This window comes from Punica granatum, chromosome 7 (genome assembly GCF_007655135.1).
Source record: "Punica granatum isolate Tunisia-2019 chromosome 7, ASM765513v2, whole genome shotgun sequence".
NCBI lineage: Eukaryota > Viridiplantae > Streptophyta > Magnoliopsida > Myrtales > Lythraceae > Punica > Punica granatum.
In genome coordinates this window covers 21829606-21850302 of record NC_045133.1, presented here as the reverse complement: position 1 = coordinate 21850302, position 20697 = coordinate 21829606, and the positions used below count along the sequence as shown (strand labels likewise).

The window sequence follows — 20697 nt, the reverse complement described above, 5'->3', positions numbered from 1 at the left end:
TGGTGATCGCTTACCTGACTGAAGCCTTTATAAAGTAACAATTTTTAAATTGACCAAGAGAGACAGATCCCGTGAAGTGATCATGCAGTTCACTTATCTAAGTAATAATCACTTAAAAATGGGGGGAAAAAAAAAGAAGTATTACCGACGAACGAAATCTCTAAAGGACATTAATTTCATCTTCGACTATGCCAAGATGCACATTAACATTTCACAGGTACCACCAGCCAAATATGAAAGGGAAAGATCACAATCACTCACTCGACTTTGAAGGGTTCCGGGTTTCGATAAATCTAGGTATAAATCTAACAGGCATCAATTCCTACACTCCAACGAGTCATCGGAGTTGGGTACTAATTGGTTCTACTCGTACTCGCAATCTAGCCAAAATCCAGAACGTGCAATTATTCATACCAACCTTTTATTTTTCTTTCTTGTTAAAATCACGAGATATCCTCGACATGTTGACCGATGACAACGGGGCAATATATTGATTGATCGATGCTCTTGTTAAATGGCTCTCGTCCAACCCAGTCGGTTACCTTTCTCCTCTGCAAAAAGAGCTGCCATTAACACGCACACACACACACTGTCTGTGTGAGTGAATGTGCGGAGGGGACGAGTGACAGAGCGAGTGAACTGATTGGTGGTTTCCTCGGAGTCAGAGCAGCAGCCCAATCCGAATTCCCCTCGGAAACCTCGCCCGACATGAGCAAGGACGACCTTCATCATCATCATCGCTACCCACCGACAGCATCGGCGGCAGCAGCTGCAGCTCCTGTTCCTCCGCCGGCAGCAAAGAGAGAGAGCTCAGAGGGCGGCGGCGGCGGGCTGTTCGGCAAGCGCAAGTACAAGCTGTGGGTACTCGCCGCCATCCTCCTCCTCGCCTTTTGGTCCATGTTCACCGGCTCCGTCACCCTCAAGTGGTCCGCCGGCAACCTCACCCGTCTCTCCGACCGCCTCTTTGATGCTCCCCTTTACGAGGATCTCGATATCCTGGTAAACGAGCTGTGCTTCTGAGCTGAAATTCATCGTATTTTGTTTCTGGGTAGGACCGGAAACCGAGTTTTATCCGCCATTGATGCCTGCTCGGAAGCTTCAGGGCTGCTGAATCTGACGGTAAAGTTGTAATTTTTATTGGTCTTCTTTGGGCAGGAAGTGGAGGAGAGGGAGAAGGTAGTGAGGCACATGTGGGAAGTCTACATTCACAGCAGCAGCAGCAGCAGCAGGCTGCCTCGGTTCTGGTCGGAGGCTTTCCAAGCGGCCTATGATTCCTTGGCCAGCGAAGTCCCCTCCGTCCGAGAAGCCGCCATCTCGGAGATCGCTAAGCTCTCCCTCGATCCGACCTTCTTATCCTCTTCTTCTTCTGATGATGATTCCTCCGACCTGTATTTCCTGCTTAATCGTTGGTCAGTTCTCATTGTCATCTGTTTTATTATTGCAAGCGAGCTTGCTCCATTACTTCTGACGCCGCCTTGTTTTTTCCCCGTCCAGAGTGCACATTAGGCGAAGGAGCTTTCCCGATCGAACAAAGGAGGCCGAGAAGCCACCGGATATTTTCCACAAGCAGGACTATCAGGAGGATGTTCGGGACGAGCTACCATTTCGGATGGGCGAATGTTATGAAGCCTATGCATAAACCATATTTACTAGAAGTTGGATCATGATAGAGATACAAAGAATAGCATTTTCCACTCTCCACTATGTAAAATCTTGCCAGTTGAATGTAACTGTGAATAAATCTGTGCCTTGGGAATATGTCAGACCCTTTACATCTTATGGCTTCTCCTTCCTATGATGATTCGGAATTTTCTCTCGAGGGAAATAAAGTGTTAATAACAAACGAAGAGGCAAGAAATCGAGATGCTGGAACCGTGTTCAGCTGAGACTTCTTTTGCACAAAGACGGAGTGAGCCGGTCCGAAATGAGATGTAGAGGCCTCAACTAGTTTTTATTTTCGATGGCTCGGATGTGACTCGACTTGGTCCAATTACTCACAGCCTTGAATCCCGAAACCAAAGGACTCTCATTCGATTCATTCCCTTCGTCTTGCTTCCACCCTCAGAGGTCGTTCCATCTGCTAAATCACGGTCTGTCACCTTTTCTGTTGCTCAGGTACTTGAGCCTCCGTGCACAAAAGAGCTTCTCCGAGCTGAGGAATTTATTGACGAGCTCTTGCTACCCCAGCTTGATGAAATTGAGACTGCAAAAACTGAATAATGTCCAATGTCAACTAAGAACTCTGACTACACGTAATGATGGGGGCGCCACCGCGTGAAAAGGGAAAGGGGCTGTGCTGGCCGGATCCAATGGCAGAAGCTGGAGCACAATTGGTTTAAGCTGTTAACGTAAGTGTCGGCGAGACGCTTCTCGCCCGGGAACGGCTAGTGCATGGCACTGTTCAAGTCGAGGGCGCAACACAAATGTGTCAGCAAGAGGCAACCCGGGGGTGGCTACTGTGGATGGCAACCAATGAACCAAATCTTTTAAGTTCATTCTGAACATCGGAGTCACTTTGTCGGTGGTTGCAGAACTTCTGGGGGCGCGACTCTGCAAGGATCAGATTACAAACTCGTCCGGCAGATCCATATTATAGGTCGATAACAAGGTGGTCTTTGTGTGTTAATGGGACAAGTAAAAACCTCGGCAAATCGCAGAATTCAGCTCAAAACGAATGAATTGAATATCTAACTTTGTCGACTCCAACTGGCACGGAGAGGCAACGACTAAGAGCGGACCTCAAAGTCAATGGGTTTGGTCAAAGCTTCCATTCTTCATAAGTATTAACCAAAAACAGCCTCTCCCCAAGTCCCAAACTATATCCTACAGAACAAACAAAACTTCTGGAGCAGATTCAAAACACTTCTGCAGCCATTCGGTCTATAATTAGAAGGGAAAATCACAAAATCGTCTATAGATACGCACAGAACTAAAGATCAATTTGTATGTACAGTCAGTGATGCCGCAGCATTGAGAAAGCTCCCTCCCCAGTAGTCTTCGATGGTATGGATCTCACCCATCGTGATCTGGTTGCAGCTCCTTTCCACTAGTCTTCAACGGTTTGGATCTCACCCATCATGATCCGGTTGCTCACGACGTTAAATCCCAGAACCGAGGGGTTCACTTTCTTCCCTTTCTTCCCCTTCTTCTTGCCCCCACCTTTGGAGGTTGCCCCATCAGCCAATTCCTGTTCTGCGTCATCTCCTGCGCTGCCCGTTTTCTCGGCGGACTTCTTCTCGACGATGTTGAAGCCAGTCACCTTCCGGTTGCCTGGGTTCTGGAAGGCTATTTCGAGCACGTCTGCAGGTAAGAGCTCCTTGTAGTTGAGGAACTTGTCAATGAACTCGTGATTGGGATCATATGCTCCCAAGTTCTCTTTCAGGAGCAACTCTGCCTCTGACCTCGACTGCTTCACGCAGAATTCCAGAAAGCTCATATCTGGCAAAGTGTAAACAGAACAAGTAGGTATCAAAGAAGATTCAAAAGACCATAAGGACGTGAGCTAAGCTTAGGGGGGGTTATATCACTTCTTCCTCGAGATTTGTGTTTTGATTGGCATGGATTAGGCCTAGAATTTCCTTCTAGAACTAGCTTGTTAGCAAAGACACATCTCAAGCCATTTTCAAGAGTAAAAACAGTGGTACTAGAATCCGTAGGAAAAAGTTATGCCGGACTATGTACATAGGAAAGACATTGGAGGGCCTCACGACCAGAGGGAGGGAATAAAGGACACAGAGACGAGAAGGAAAGAGCAGAGATATCTGACATTCTATTTTAACATTCCCTAATCCCAAGAGTATTGTTTAGTATACCCACCATTAACTAACCGCTGTTTCTACAACCCTCTGTGATAACAAATACAAATAAACTGCTAGCTGCTCGTGGAAAATTAACTCCTTTTTAGGAAAAATACTACAGACGTGTTCTACGGGTTTTGTCTGACATCTCTGGATCATCAAATAAGAGGGAGACAAAACATTAGGTTAGGTAATAATACCTGTTGTCCCAATGAGCCTCGCACACTCACTCTGGCACCAATCTCGGAAGTCCATTGCCTCTGCAACGGAAGATTAAGACAATAATAAGTCAATACATCATGACAAAAGTAAAACCTTAAAAGGGAAGTATGCATGGGTATGCTGTCATATAACTCGCCTGAATGGTTGTTCATGGCTTCTTTCTTCCCTTTCAAGGATGCTTGAGCTGATGCAGGTGATGATGAAAGAGAACGTTCAACAGGTTTGACTCCAGCAGATTTTTGTCGGTTTAATGACCCCCCAACCATTCCTTTCACTGGAGTACTTTTGGTAACCCAGCCACCCTGATTTCCAAGTCCAGGAAAGTCCATTCTGCTTCAAAGAAACCAGATAAGGAAAACCAATCAAACCTTTGACCCTCAATACCCCCTAAATAGAACTATAACAATCAAACTGCAACTATGTAAAAGGAACTAAGCAATGCTTTGGTGATAATTGCTAGCAGGCAAAGAGTGAGAATACAAGAAATCCGAATCAGAAAAACTATTAATCCCATCTTGGCAATCCAATTCTATTACCCTGAGAAATCTATTTAAGCGATGTATTACATCCACCAAATACCGTACTTGGAAGTGGGTATTTCCATCTAACTGGATAATCCACGAATTCCAACACAATTGGTTCTTACTAATTATATTATATATTATATATATATATACCCATTAAAAAGCATGACATTGAAATAACCTCCGCGTCAATCAGTGAATCCCTGATATCTGGCTAAACTAAAAAATCATAAAATATTATACTGGCAATCCTAAATGCACATCAGAGCAGCAGATACGAGTAGGTAGATTGATGTCTAAGCATTCAAGAGTATTAAGTAATGGAATCATACCGTTGCTCTTCTTCCTTCGACTGATCAATCGGACCCCAGAATAAATCATCGTCAGCCTTATGCTTCAACTGAGATGAAGCAAGGGAATTGAACTGGATGGGAGAGGCTGCTTTAGCAGGAGATGACCCAGAAAGCGACCATGATGTGCTTCGTTGAGCACTCTGAATGGGCTGAGATTTTGGAGGTGCGGGCATTGGATTGTTTGCGACAGAAGAAACTTTCTTTTCTTGCTCCCTCAAGATGTCCCTCAATGATGTGGCTGGCTTGGCAAGCTTCCCAGAGTCAATGGACCAAGCAGGTGCAGGGGTAGAATTTGATGACTCCACCTTCCAAGGAACAAAGTCTCCCAGAGAAGGACCAGATGGAATTGCAGGCAGTACTTCCCTATCCTCCTGTACAGCACGAGAGCTTTTAACTTTATCGAGGGGACTTGAAGCAGCCGGCACATCAGCTGCAACAGCAACTGGAGCCTTCGCCCCAGCACTCTTAGCTTTAGCAGATTTTTTGCGGCTCTTCTTACTTTCCTTGGCCTCAATAAATTCATCATCCTCCACAGCCGAAACATGAGTTGGAACAGGAAATTCTACCTGCGTTTGACTGGACTTGGGTCCAACTTCATCCGCAAACAGATCGTGCAGTTGGCTCTTCCGACTCAATGAGCTAGGAGAAATTTCACTTTTTGCCATAATAGGCGCCACAGCGCTGGCATCTCCAGCAGTATCCCTAAAAGTTTTACTGTCTAAGTTGGCCACAACCCCTGCCCAAGGTGTTGACACATTCATAGTACTGACTGAAGTGGTGATCTCCCAGACTGCAATTTCCACCTGCGCTCTCCTCTCTTCTTCCTGTTGAATTTCCAGCAGTGACTTTGCCCTAAAACCAGGAGCAGCTTTCCAAGCTCGTTGCCCAGGTTGAGCACTTGGAACTGAGACGGACCCATTTTGCCTGGAATCAGCCTTGACCTCGGCCCTGTCAGCTTTAATATCTTCAGGAGCGCTTTCCTGAATTGAGGTCTTCCTGTCCCGAGACTCCACAAATGGAATGTTCTCCTCTACTGTTTTAGGCTGAGATTTCCCGAGTGTCTCAGACTGTGCCGCCTGCAGTGTCGCATTAGCTTTCAGCCCCTTTGCCGGTTCAGAAGCAGAATTTGATTTGGATGACTTTTGCTTTCTGGATTTCTTCTCAGGGACTTTCTTAACCTCACGCTCTTCAACAACATTTACATCTGATGCCACCTGCTCTTCCATGATATTTTCTTCAAGAGGCTTATCAAGAGTAGCTTCCTGCTGAATCTGGTTGCCATCAAGTTGTTCAGGCACAGCCAATTCATTTTCACAAGTTCCAGCCATGACTGGACGCTCGCAAGTAGCAGGATCAGCTGTAAGCTCTGATGTTGCAGTCATGACAGGTTGAACAGCAGCACCACCAGTGTGTGGAATCAGATGTTCAGGAGCATGCGGTGCTCCCACAACATGGGGTCCCCCCACTGAAGATCTACCTGAAACATCCAATGGTATAGACATTTCAACAGTAGCAGTGAAGGGCAATTGTTCCTTCTGATGGATAGTTTCGGCTAGCCCAGGGACTGGAGCAGCCAAGCCCATCTGATGGTTAAAACTCCCAAAAATTTGGTGAGGCAGATGCAAAGAGGCCTCGGTACCAGCACTATGGCCAATATTTTGATTGACTTGTGGAGGTAAGTTCGCAGAGTTAGAACTGTTCACATCATTGTTTCCAACACGAAACAACTCCTGTAATGGCCTCTGCTGAGGATCCATAGGAGCAGCTCCCATCTGTGAGGGAGCAAACGAAGGCTCAGCAAAATGCTGGTTCGGAGGATGATTTGATAAAATCTGAGAGAGTAATTGTTGTTGCCTCAATAGCTGCTGCTGCTGCTCCTGTTTCTGCTGCTGCTGCTGCTGCTGAAGCAGCAGGACTTTATCTAACAATGACAGCTGCTGTGCAGGAGCTTGCACCTGTGAATGCAACCGCAATAATTGCTGCTCTTGCAACATACTCAATAGTCGCGGATCTTCCAACAAGCCAGAAGACATTAACTTATCAGCTGTTAGATTAGCAGAAACACCATCCACAGGTTGAGGAAACAAATTAGAGAAAGAAGGTTGACTCAGGGATTGAAGCCTCTGTTGTTGCAAACCCAGCAGACCTTGAGAAGAGAAGTTCTGGGCATGATGCAAACCTATTTGCTCCTGAATTGGGTCCAAGCTACCTTGGCTGGGCAAGTTGGACCAACTGGTCACACTAGTATTAACACCAGCAAATGGTCTCTCAGACAATCCCTGAAGGATCGGTATCAACTCAGGACTCTGTGACTGAGGTAATCTAGTACCATCAGCCACTGACGACAGAAGGGTTGAATGAGGAATTGAATTCTGGACAACCTCTGGTGATGGGATCACAGGATCTCTTCCCCAATATTGGTTGGGGTTCAACATCGACCTTTGCCTTTCAAGCTCCATTCTCTTAGCCATCAGGAATGCATTTCCACCATCTATTTCAGCAGTGGCCCCGATAGTCGGATGCCTCTCTCTCTGTCCTTGCAGGCCTACAAGTAGCACACAAACATAGTAAAAATGATGTCTCAATTTATAAATATGACACCGCAAACAATCACAAAAGGCAAGCAACTCTTTTTGCAGAGCAACCTTCAGAGAAGGGGGGCATGCTGCTAGCACTTCCAGACATCAGTGACTCCAGAAACCTATTTTCAGCTTCTGTTCTTGATGCCTGCTTGCGCCTCAGATCATTGCCTATTAAATCGATCCCACCCAAACCAGCATGAGCACTACCAACACTACTCAAGTCTGTCCTACCTGCCGGCTCATCCATTTCATTTGGTTTTGGAGTCTTAAATCCTGGCGGAGGTCTTGCTTTAGCACGTAGATGGGGCATAACATCACCAAGAAACAGGAATGGTGAGCCACTTGGAGCATTTGCCAGACGAACAAGCAAATCTATGCCGAAGTATCCAGCCTCAAACCATCCAATAATATCACTGCCTGAAAAGGGTCCCTGAATTTCACCCTGGGGATCCTTATAGCACAGGATCAAGTTTTCTGGAGGTGTCTGTTGAAGACCCCTTGCTTCCTGCTGGGCAGCTGATTGTCTTTCAAGGATAGGGTCTTCATTTGTATGCCATTTCTCTTCATCTTTCAGAAAAGCTGCAGCAATAAAGTAACAACTTAAAAGATAAATTTGCATGCATATTCAAGCGAGAGGACACTTCTGTTTCACAATAAGGAGAATAAAGCTATAATCAAACTATGCCAGGCATTACATGAGCCTTGATCTGGTAAATGATATTTATCAGAGAATTATACTCAACAATAAGAAGAAAACAGGACAACTAATCAGTAACTTGTTAGGCACATATAAATTGGATTAGTTTCTAATTGATCAGCAAGATACTTTAAACACAATTTCCTGGATTTGATCAGCGAGTTCAATATAACAAATCCTCAGCAGGTTGCATTTATCCCTGTTCATCTATCGCATGGTTTTTAACTTTACCTTTTGAGTTCCTGTTCTGATCTATCTTCTGAGCTTCTACAGAGTCCTGCTTCGAGCTGAAGTCATGTGAGAGTTTTCGTTGTTCAGGAGGTAATCCCTCAACAGTATTGGCATAAAATCCCTTTGATGTTTCAACATGTTCACCAGATTCATCCACATGAAAGGGCAGCTCTTCTGTACTTCCTGAAATGGGAAGCAGAAAACCAATTCAATCACTGGTTAACTTTCACGTGAATAATAGAATATTACAACCTCTGGAAAGGATGATTACCAAATTTGTTTCTTCTGGATTGTGAACTATCCAGCATGTTTCTTCCAAATGATCCATCTTTTGCTATTTGAGGAGCGCCACTACTCACTATATCCCCAGCATCAATCCCATTCAAAACATCCTACTCACAGCAACAAACAAATCAATCCACAAAGAGAACATGTTTCAATCACCAATAATACTGAATAATGAGTATGCTTATCTGCATGTGTATATATAATAATATATTTACCGTTTCCTCCACACTGGGTCCACAAAGAGCCAAAGGTTCTACTGGTTCTTCCTGTGTCAGTAGTGGAACTTGTACCAACCCATCTTTTAGATTTCTATAAGATCTCATATCCATTGTTCGGTACACACCCAGCAACTTCATCCGATTGTATCTGAAAGTAGAAGCCTCTCCGTGGCTAATATCACCCTTGTCGCTGGTTGCCCCTAGAGAATGCATAGAAGCACTATTTGTCGGATTCCCGACAGAAATATTTCTTCCACGTCCAAAAGAAAAGGTCATAGGGGCAGTTTCCGCTCGTCCCCTACCAGGGGCTAAGGTGGGCTCCTGTTTGTTCATTATTGGGCTTTGCTGGAGAGGAGGCTCTACCCTTGTTCGACTTTGCATGAATGAACCTCTCCACGGGCGGTAGTGATCTCCCTCCCTGTCATCCTTCATATGGTTGCTTGCGTGACCAGTGCCTTTATCAGCAAGTATGTCACCATCTTTCCCAGAGTTGTTAAACCTCTCACGCGACACTTCTCTTTCCTTATCATCAGGTCCCCAACGTGTATTCCATTTGCTCTCGCGCCGTTGGTCATTAGTGTTCTCCCTATTACTCAGATCATTTCGCCGCTCAGATGGAGCACGGCGACCCTCTCCAAAGTGTTGTCTTGCTGGGTTGTCCCAATGCTCCACTCTGCGAGTGTCACTGAGTTCTCGGTCACCATCCCTCCAATGATCTTTGCGAGCTGAGACATTAGTATCTCTTTCCTCATCGCGCCAACGGTCACGGTTACCAGTCTCCATGTCAAGCAAGGATGGCCTGAAAACATCCTTCTTCTTGACAGATTCACCTTCTCCAGAGGACTTGCTGCCAGAGAGATTCCCAGGAGCTGAATAAGGAGAAAAATGGCTTTCCTGCATTAACAAAAAAGACACATCTTTACTCCGATGTGGTTCCTCTCGTACTATCTTCCAGTTAAGCACAGAGTGGCAAGTTCATAAACTGAAAACAGTAGCAAGCTAGAACTAATGTCTGAGGAGCGATCACATACGCCAGGTCCTGTTCCAAGCTTCCCATCGCCAGCCTTCGGCAGAAGCCACTGCGGTGAAAGCGGGACGGGATTCTCCAGCCCTTGAACATCTGCACAAGCAACCACACAAAAGGCATAAGTTTAGCTTCCAATTACGCCAATGAAGAGCACCCACGACTGATATAGCTTTAGCAAATCAACATCTGCATTGAGCTCAAATTCCTCAAAGGGAGCACGAAAAACACTGGGGGAAGGAAAGAGCTTTCCCAGAGCTAAAACTTCGGGATTAATTGAATGCATTATTTGAGGCATTCGCATTCAAAGAAACCGCGAAAGGATGAAAATTCGAAGCTCAAACAGGAAATGGCAGCTCGGGGACGGGCCAAAACCCTAGCCCCGTGAGTCAATGGATTGACGCAGCTTTCAAGAGGGAAGGCTCGCCGGCGATGAGAAGATGTGACAACGGAGAATCGAACGAGTGACCCCAGCAGACAAATTCAAAGCGGAAACGGAGAAGGGGAGGGAGAAAGGGAATACCTTTGGAGATCGGGAGTGGGGGTGCGACGGAGAGGTGGTGGGGGCGAGTGCCGGAGCCAGCGCTATGAGCCATTGGTGATCGGAGGTGAGCTGCGGAGAGCGAAGTCCGAGACGCAAAAACCCTAAAATTGAGTTCTGAAACAGCCGAGAGAGAGAGGGAGGGAGAGAGAGGAGGGCTGCAGGGCTTAAAGAGGAGGAGATGAAGCGGCTCTCTGCGCAGGTTAGCGAGTTGCGCCCAGCGCAGGTTAGCCAACGCCCCTAGATTTGGTAAAAGGATTATGTTCGTGGGTCCCTCGTCACCAATTTTCTTTCCATTTTTCAAGATATTACCTTCCAAGGTATGAGTGAATTTTTCGCACAAAAATTTTAGAAGAAAAATAAATAGGAAAAGTACAAAAACTCCTATTGTAGTTTGAATTTGAGATAAATTAAATCCCGTAATTTTTTTAAGGACAAATAACATTTTGTGATTCACTTCGTCACACATAATGGACCTCACCGTTAATTTTTTCGTCACTTTTGGTACTCGAACTAAAAGTGATGAAAAAATTAACCAGGAGGTCTATTATGTCTCACGAAGTGAACCATGTTATTTGTCCTTAGAAAAATCACATGATGCAATTTGTCTCAAGTTCAAATCACAATGGAGAGTTTTTGTGCTTTTCCCAAATAAATGAGTAGATATACTGGATTAACTTACCCGTGCAATATATGGGTCTAAAGTCTTTAAATATTATTTTTAAATTTCATTCGTTTTTATTATGTTATTATATTGTCAAAAATTATATAGATTAATTATAATCATAATCATAATGAAGGTCTGCATTCAAGTCAGAAAACTCGAGTTGATATAGGAAATTGCTGAGGTGTTGAAACCATGCCCGTTGTGCCTATTTGAGACCATATAGAAAGCGATGGAGTCTACAAACATGATCAAGACAAGAGGAATCGATAAACCCAAGAGGTTGAGCCATATAACTCCTCAAACAGATGTTCATGGAGAAAGGTATTATTTGCATCAAGCTGTCTGATAAGCCACTGCAATGAGACCATAATGGAGAGCACTATACGGATAGTCACTAGCTTGTTAACAGAACTGAATGTCTCATCATAATCAACTATATGTCTAATTGACTCCTTTGGCTACGAGTTGAGCCTTGTAACGATCAACAGTCTTGTTAGGCTTTTGCTTGACGCGATATGCCCATTTGCAACCAACGACATTCTGGGTGAAAAATGGAGGGACAAGATCCCATGTATGATTCTGAAGCAGCGCCTGATACTCCTTCTACATAGCCGCTCGCCATTGAGGGTGTTTTCAAGCTTGAGCAAAAGACCTTGGCTCCTGGAGAGCAATGGAAACAGTGAAGGCAATAGGGTGACGATAAATCACAAAATGATGAGCAAGAAAGGAACCATCTTGGGACCATGTGACCATGTATTGAGTCCTCGGGGGTGCCTCAATAGTAGCCACGGGAGCTTCCTCTATAGGAGCTACATAACCTGCAGATTGATCAGAGATCCTAGGAGCTGTTGCTCTCACATCAACTTTAAAACTAGTAATTACAAGATGATGATTAGTAATGAATGATGGAAGGGAAATATGAGGTTCGGAGGGATAGTCAGGAGGATTATTAGTCTTAGAGAAGGAAATAGATGACATACCAGGAGATTGTGTCGAACCCAGTAGTAATGTCTCCGAGTTCATAGAGATAGGCATACTAGATCGATATGGGAATGAAGCGTCATCGAACACAACCTGAGGAGAAATGAAAACTTGACCGGAGGCAGAATTAAGACACCGATATCCATGATAGTTAAATGGATAACCAAAAAAGACACGCAAGCGAGAACGATGTTCTAACTTGTGACAATTGTATGGACGCAAGTATGGGTAACAGAAACACCCAAAAACTCCAAGTACAGAGTAATCAGGGCAGCGACCATAAATAATCTCATATAAAGACTTGAAATTAATGGTGTGTTTGGTTTTAGAGTTAAGTATAGTTGAGTTTTGATTTTAATTGAGTTGTAATGATTGTGTTATTCAATTATGAGAAAAAGTGTAAAAAAAAGTATGAAAAAGTAATGAATAATTGAGAAAAAGTAATGATTGTGCTGTTGAATTATGGAAAAAGTAATGGATAGTTGAGAGAATTTAATATTAAAAATTGAATTGAATGGTTAAAAATTGAAAAAAAAAGGTAATAATTGAATTGTTGATTTTTGTTGTGCAGTGAGTAGAGTTAAAGTTAGAGTTAAAATTTTAAAAACATGAATGTAAAACCAATCGAAGCGTAAGAGACTTAGTCGGTAGTTAATTAATGAAAAAAATAGACGAGTCGAAGGCATAATCCCAAAATTTCATTGGGAGAGACGAGTGAAAGAGAAAAGTGAGACCCATGTTGACAAATGTGTCGATGCTTACGTTCGGCTGACTCATTTTGTTAGGGAACATGAGGACATGAAAATTCCATTATTTTGTAACTCAGTCTGAAAGTCTGCAGAGAGATTTTTTGGCATCATCGGTTTGAAAATATTTATAGTGTGATTGGTTTTAGAGTTGAATTGAGTTGAGTTTTTATTTTAATTGGTTTGTAATATTTATGATGTTGAATTATGATAAAAAAATGTAAAAAAGTAACGAATAATTGAAAAAAAGTAATGATTGTATTGTTGAATTGTGAAAAAAGTAATAAATAGTTAAGAAAATTAATTATTAAAAATTGAATTGAATGGTTAAAAAAATTGAAGAAAAATAAAAAAAGTAATAATTGTGTTGTTGACTTTTGTTGTGTAATGAGTAGAGTTAAAGTTAGAGTTAAAATCTTAAAATCAGATTATAACGGGCTTTTACTTTTCCGTCCAAAGAGATTTTCAATCTGCAAACGAAAGGCACGAAAACTTTGAAGAACATCATATCAAATCCTCATCATATTGAACCAGGAAAATTTAATGTAGTCATCAAGAAAGTGGATATAATAAACATGACCAGTATGAGAAGTGACAAGGGCAAGACCTTAAATGTCTATATGAACGACTTCAAACAAAGACATGCTTTTATTATTTGTAAGGGAAAATGAACAATTGGTTATTTTTCCTTGTTGGCAAGCAAAGAAAACACAGTGAACATGATCATTATTCAATTTAGAACATAAAACACGATAAACTGTAGGCAATGGTGGATGATCCAGATGTTGGATGCCACAACCAACTGGAATAGGAGATAGACAGTAGTGCTGGAGGATATCCAGTACGCCTGTCCCTCGGCTGAAAGCTATATAGTCCATCTCCGACTAGGCTCTGCACCAGTTCTTGGTGTGTCCGACGGTCCTTAACAACGAAGCAATCATGGTGAAATTCAACGAAACATGTAAAGAATATTATTTAGATGTAAGGGACGAATGGGTAATTCTATGGTGGAAGAACCAGAGGCAAGGACAGGTAAAGATTTGCCATCACCTAGGAAAATATGGTCGGAGCTCGGATAATCATCCTTGATACTCATATAACTTAGGTCTAAAGTGATGTGATGCGTCGCCCTTGAATCCATGTACCAGTTAGAAGTCGACGAGGAGACGGGGGTAAAATGGGCTTGAGGACCATAGACAAAAAAGGCCCGACAATGAAGAGCAGTGTGGCCCAAGCGGTTGCATAATTGACAAAACATAGAGGAGGAAAGCCCATAGAAATGGGTCTGGCCCGCTTCAGACGTGGGTAGGAAATTAGGAGGTGGACCGCGAATAGATTGCGCCGAGCCCAACCTGTTTCCAAGTGGGTAAGAGGGCCGACTCGAACGGAGCGCGGGTCGGTAGACGACCCAGCTGGAACGCGCTAGTCATAATTGTGATCCGACCCGAAGGAAAGAGCTCCTTCTCCACCCGAGATAGGATTCGGAAATCCATAGGTGCCGTTCACTACCCTTTCCTTTCCCATTGACTTTGTTCTTGCTCTTCCCATTAGAGTTCTTCTGGCGTTCGTCCGCGTAGTGGATTTCGACTAGACTCGACCCAAGCAGACCAAAAAGAGGAGCAATCGGTGGTAGTTGTCTGACAGCTGCGACAGCATAGGATCGGTGCGACTCATGGCCGAGAAGAAGCGCGGTCAGCTCATCAGTGGTGGAGACGGTTAGAGACCCCAGTCGGGCAAGAATGAGAGGCTCCCACTCAAGTCCGAGACCGGTGAGCATCCTCCGATTGAGCTGGGCTGAGGTTTTCGGTTTCCCAATTTGGGCGAATTGAGTAGCTAGTCTTTTGGCAGTGCTATTATAGCTTTCGTCTAAGCTACCTTATGAAGATCACGCCATTTTTGCTCTAGAAATTCCTCTTGAGCAGCAGTCTGAGAGATGTACTGAGTCTCAAGACTGACCACGCTTCATTCGAGGTCGAGGCTGAGAGAATGTTGCAGCCAATATCTTTAGTGACCGCAGGCATTATTAGAATATATTTTGGGGATTCTTACCTTTGATAGATGATACACATACTGTGTATATTTACTTACCATGTAATCCTGAGATTATAAATACATCATGAGCCAACCCTATTGTGGTGTGAGCATTAACTATTCATATGGTATCAGAGCCATTAACCCTATTCAATTTACCCGGCCTATTCAATTTTCTTTTCTCAGCCTTCTTTTACCCATGGCGTCAGAAGGGGAAAATGTCAATGTCAATCAACTCACCTCTGATAACACCAATTCTTCTTCCCCCCTTTTACCCAATCCATTTTCTTCTTCGACCTCCACCACCATTGCTGCACAACCGAGCTTTACTGCCCAGATCCTGCACACCAACAACGGAACCATCACCACTCCTAATATCACCAATCTGATTACAATTACCCTGAATCAGAAAAATTACATTATTTGGAAATCTTTGTTCTCCACTTTTCTCCTCTCCCATGATCTCTTTTCCTACGTTGATGGCAGCTATTCATGCCCGGAGTCAACAGATGTCAACTTTGCAGGGTGGATTCGCACAGATCAACACATTAGATCCTGGATCTTTGCAACTATTGCTGAGGATCTTCTTGAGGAGGTTCACGACCTGTCCACTGCGAAGGCCGTGTGGGATTGCCTCCAGACCCGATTCGTGGAAAGAACACGTTCCCGTGCTGTCGACATCAAGATTCTCCTCTCTCGTGTGAAGCTAACTGATCAAGGAACTGATAAATACCTTCGTGATTTAAAGGTATTGGCTGACGAACTCAGGGAAATCGGGAAACCCCTTTCAGATGAAGATCTCGTCACTTATGCCCTAGCAGGTCTCCCCAAGGAATATGAGTCTTTCGTCACCACAAATGCAAATGATCGTGATCCACTGACCTTCGAGACTCTTCGAACCAAGCTCACACATCAGGAGAAGAGACTTAAACAATTTTATCCAGAATCCAACTCTGTTCCAGCACCCAATCCTCCAACGGCACTGCAGGCACAAACTCAACCCGCTCGAGGGAGTGTTGTTCGAGGGGGTGGCCATGCCCGTGGTGGTCGTGGCGGTCGTGGTCGTGGCCGTGGAGGACGCAATCAAAATCAGTGGAATAACAACTGGACACATCAGGTGTTTGGGGGTCGCGGTAATGGTGGAAGAGGTGGATATGGCAGAGGAAGCTTCTACCCATCTTCTTTGGGCAAAGCTGCACCACTCCAGTCTTTGGGTTCGGTAAGAGCATTCCATAACTCTCCGTCTGCTACTGATGGTATTTTGGGACATGGCCCTGCTGTTGTGATTTGTCAGATTTGCAATAGCCCAGGTCATACTGCCATCCAATGCTATGAATTATATAACCAAAATCCCTCTCCGAGTTATCAGAAGTCTTTAGCTGCTCTCAATCTAAATGAACCATCAAGCCATGATGCTTATCTTGACTCCGGTGCTTCGTCTCACATGGTCAACACCGAAGGTATTCTTTCTCACTCAACTCCATACTATGGGTCCGATGGTGTTATTGTCGGTGATGGATCACTTCTGCCTATTAAAAGCATTGGTTCTATGACGATTCCTGCTTTACACACTAATCTCCAGCTTAAAGACACTCTTTATGTCCTTGATCTTGATTACAACCTAGTCTCCATAAAACGTCTATGCAAAGATAATAATTGCCATGTTATCTTCACTGATTCTGGGTTCATTGTTAAGGACAACAACTCGGGGAGGATGTTGCTCAACAGCCATACTGATGGGTCCTTATATCCAATTCCTCTGCCTCGTCCTACTGCCCTCGTCGTCCCCACCCATTCTCCTACAACCTGGCATCGCCGCCTTGGACACCCGAATAAAGTTCCTTTGGAAATTATTAGATCTCGTAATTTGATTTCCAAATTTTCCCCGTTTAAGGATTTCTGCATATCCTGTAATTTGGGAAAATCTACTCGTTTACCATTTTTGCATGTTGAACATTTATCCTCCTTTCCTTTGGAAATAATACATGCCGATGTGTGGCAATCATCTATTCTATCAAATATGGAATTTAAATATTATGTCATTTTTATCGATGATTTCTCCCGATATACGTGGATTTTTCCATTAAAACGCAAATCTGAGGTGTTTCAAAACTTTTGCACATTCAAAACACAAGTTGAAAATTTACTTAATCGAAAAATCAAAATTTTTCAGTGTGATGGAGGATTAGAATTCAATAATTCTCAATTTCGTACTTTGTTCCATGAATCAGGAATTTCTCTCCGAATGTCATGTCCCCACACACCACAACAAAATGGTGTCGCCGAACGCAAACATAGACACATTGTTGACATGGTTCACACTTTGTTAATTCAAAGTCAACTACCTCCAAAATTCTGGGTGGATGCGGCTTTAACCGCGGTCTACACGATCAATCGTTTGCCGTCTCCTTCCATTCAAAATCAGTCCCCTTTCGAAAAATTATTTAACAAAATTCCTGATTACAATTTCCTAAGGGTGTTCGGGTGCGCATGCTTTCCCAATTTAACTCCCTATACCTCTCATAAATTGGAACCTCGATCAAAAGAATGTGTTTTCTTAGGTTATGCCATGGGCTATAAGGGTTATCGGTGTTTTGATCCAACGGAAAATAAAGTTTACACCTCTAGACATGTAAGGTTCATTGAAACTTATTTTCCATATCAAAAACTCACTTCAGCAATTTCTTCCTCACCTCAAACTAAGAACAGGCCTCACCTTCGCATAATACCCACATTCCATCTTGGTCCAGCCCATACACGACAAATGGACTCTTCAAACCAGAAAAATCATCTCTCACTCAACCCAATTGAGGCCTCAATAACCCTTCGGCCCAGGCTCCCTTCAAGTCAGCCCGTTGATAACACATCCGTCCAACCAACTCCAAATGAGCCGGCCCAATCTTCTCATATCCACCCTGTTTCAGCCCAGCCCGTCTCTGCCTTATCTGATTCAACCCAAATTGATCCTATGTCACCAAATGGATCCAATAAATTCCTCAAGGCCCAGCCCATTCCTGCCCAATCTGACTTACCACAGTCTCAGCCCGTGTCATCACTCGGTTCCCATGAGCCCATTCCGGTCCAATTCATCTCAAATTCTCCACAGGCCCAAACTTCCTCCCTTCCTGTTCATCCAACAACCACAAATCAACATCAAATGACTACTCGTGCCAAATCCGGCATTCACAAGCCTAATCCTAAATTTTCTTTGCTCACTTCCTCATGTGATTCAGTCATAGAACCAACATGCTATTCGCAGGCAGTCAAAGATCCTAACTGGCGTCAAGCCATGGCTGATGAATTCAATGCACTAATTCAGAATGGTACTTGGAGTCTAGTTCCTCCGAATGCTGAGGTAAATGTGGTTGGAAGCACTTGGAAGTACAAGATTAAGTATCGTGCTGATGGGTCTATAGAGCGATACAAAACTCGTCTTGTTGCTCAGGGATTTCGTCAACAATCTGGAATAGATTTCCATGAGACTTTTAGTCCCGTAGTAAAGCCATCTACAATCCGTCTAGTTCTTTCACTTGCTCACTCTCATTCTTGGCCCATACGTCAATTGGATGTCAAAAATGCCTTTTTACATGGATTTCTAGCTGAGGAAGTATACATGCGTCAACCACCAGGATTTGTCCATCCACAATTTCCGCATCACATATGTCGTCTTCATAAATCCCTCTATGGACTGAAACAAGCTCCTCGGGCTTGGTTCACCAGGTTCAGTACCTTTCTCTTGACATTACGATTTCATCCTAGCTCTGTTGATTCGTCTTTGTTTATATATCGTAATGGTCCACACACAATCTTACTTCTTCTTTATGTAGATGACATAATTCTTACAGGCAGTTCTCCTAATCTTCTCGAGCGTTTCATTAAAATCCTCTCGGATGAATTTGCCTTGAAGGATCTTGGTCCCTTGCATTTTTTTCTTGGCATTCACGCTAAACCTTCCTTTGACACAATGTTCCTTTCCCAGCATAAATATATTTCGGACATTCTCTCTCGCTTTGGACTTGACAAATCCACAGCAGTCAAGACACCTTTACCGTCCCGATCACATCTATCATTAACAGATGGTGATTTATTGGATGATCCAACCGAATTTCGAAGTATGGTGGGTGCTTTACAATACATTACTATTACGCGACCTGACATTTGCTATGCAGTGAATTTAGTCAGCCAGTTCATGCACGCTCCTCGCAAGCCTCATCTTCAAGCGGCCAAAAGGATCCTTCGCTATCTTCGTGGCACGTCCAATCTTGGACTTCATATCCATCAGTCTTCTGATCTTCAGATCACCGCCTACACTGACGCTGATTGGGCTGGATGTCCAGACACCCGGCGATCCACGACTGGCTATGCTGTGTTTGTGGGACCAAACTTGGTCTCCTGGCGATCTAAAAAGCAACCCACTGTATCTAAAAGCTCGACTGAGGCTGAATATCGAGCCTTAGCTTATGCTGTTGCAGAGACCTTGTGGATTCGACAATTACTTCTTGACATCGGGTTTCATGCTCCTAGCCCGATAATAGCGTGCTGCGATAACATCAGTGCCACATATCTAGCTGCCAATCCCATTCAACACCAGCGGTCCAAGCACATTGCGGTGGATTATCATTTCGTTCGGGAACGAATTCAACGAGGGGATCTCCTTGTACGCTATGTACCTACCTCAGCTCAATTGGCAGACATACTTACCAAGAATCTCTCTGTTTCCTCTTTTCAAGCGCATTGTCGCAATCTGTCAGTGTTTCGCCCCCATCAGATTGAGGGGGTGTATTAGAATATATTTCCTCTTTTCAAGGGCAAATTTGTCCCTTGATACCCACTTCCGATACTCTCTGGATTTGGATTATAGGAACCATTTACACCGGTGATAGCTGTACTTGGTGCAAGAACACGACCCTTGACATAGTCGAGGAGACCGTATGTGTCGAGCAGCGGACTCATAATGCCTCTCAAGAACGGATAATTCCGTCCATTGAGCTTCATTGGGACTATGGGCAACGAGGAAGGAAGCTGATTAGAGGCTGCAGAGTTGGCCCTTGAAGGAGGAAAATTGTTCAGAGGTGAGTGTAGAAGAAAGCGGAAGTTGATCAGAAGCTGTTCGAGGTCAACGAAGGTAGGTTGACGGGCTAAACATGATCAGAATAGAGGTTACAGGAGTTGCCCGATTTTATGGCTCTCATACCATAAAAACAAAGCAACAAAGCTATGAATGGCTGAATTTCTCACTTACTGTATGTGGTGATTTGCATTAGAATATATAGTCGTATATAAGATTCTATCTATGGAAACTATTTATACATCACTAAAATATAATGACGGTTATCTAGGATCTTTTGACTATTCTATTAGGTTCCACCATGGGTTCCCCCCCCCCCCCACCCCGAGAGGTACGTAGAAAAGTGGGGCATTTTCAAAATCTAGTTGTGTACCGAGCAACAAGTTGTCATTTCCGAAAGGGAAGAGGCAAAAGTATGAGCATCGGGTCCTTATTTAGACTCGTGAGTCGCGTCTGGTGCAAAACGAGATGGCAAGTGGAATTACGATTCCATCCGAACTGACCAAAGAGTCGTGTTTCCTTTTCCTCGGCCACCAGACGGAGCAATTGCGAAATTGCAATCGGTGTTTGTTAACTGCCAAACAAGGTAATATTCGTGAAGATGAATTGGCCCAACCGATACAGGTGCATGTAGTAATAGAACATTTTGCTAGTTGTTCTACAAAAGGAAACTGGCTATATACCCATGCCCCCTTACGGTTAACCGCTAACGAATTGGCTCGGTCAG

General features: G+C 43.9%; 2 protein-coding genes across 3 annotated transcripts; one reads left to right on the top strand and one right to left on the bottom strand.

Moving 5' to 3' along the window:
- Positions 1-351: 351 nt before the first annotated feature.
- On the top strand, positions 352-1779 carry LOC116214886. Its single transcript, XM_031550374.1, has 3 exons — positions 352-999; positions 1156-1409; positions 1495-1779. Coding segments are annotated over exons 1-3 (546 nt in total). The 5' UTR covers positions 352-708; the 3' UTR covers positions 1496-1779.
- Positions 1780-2659: 880 nt separating this feature from the next.
- On the bottom strand, positions 2660-10631 carry LOC116214885 (protein ESSENTIAL FOR POTEXVIRUS ACCUMULATION 1). 2 transcript variants are annotated; one of them, XM_031550372.1, is made up of 10 exons: positions 10460-10631; positions 9944-10032; positions 8910-9806; positions 8678-8798; positions 8407-8589; positions 7542-8057; positions 4876-7441; positions 4156-4349; positions 3998-4057; positions 2660-3438 (listed from the first exon to the last, which is right to left on the bottom strand). In XM_031550372.1, exons 1-10 carry the CDS (start codon positions 10530-10532, stop codon positions 3047-3049), a joined length of 5091 nt encoding a protein of 1696 aa, XP_031406232.1. In that variant the 5' UTR covers positions 10533-10631; the 3' UTR covers positions 2660-3046. The 2 variants fall into 2 exon arrangements, with proteins under 2 accessions (XP_031406232.1, XP_031406233.1); XM_031550373.1 differs by having other exon boundaries at positions 7710-8057.
- Between the last annotated feature and the right edge of the window lie 10066 nt (positions 10632-20697).

Coding starts and splice junctions, on each gene's coding strand:
- LOC116214886 (XM_031550374.1), top strand. CDS start 709: ATGAGCAAGGACGACCTTCATCATCATCATCGCTACCCACCGACAGCA. Junction 1,000..1,155: donor ACGAGGATCTCGATATCCTG/GTAAACGAGCTG, acceptor TTCTTTGGGCAG/GAAGTGGAGGAGAGGGAGAA.
- LOC116214885 (XM_031550372.1), bottom strand. CDS start 10,532: ATGGCTCATAGCGCTGGCTCCGGCACTCGCCCCCACCACCTCTCCGTC. Junction 10,033..10,459: donor CCCACTCCCGATCTCCAAAG/GTATTCCCTTTC, acceptor TTGCTTGTGCAG/ATGTTCAAGGGCTGGAGAAT. Junction 4,350..4,875: donor TCGAAGGAAGAAGAGCAACG/GTATGATTCCAT, acceptor TCTTTGAAGCAG/AATGGACTTTCCTGGACTTG.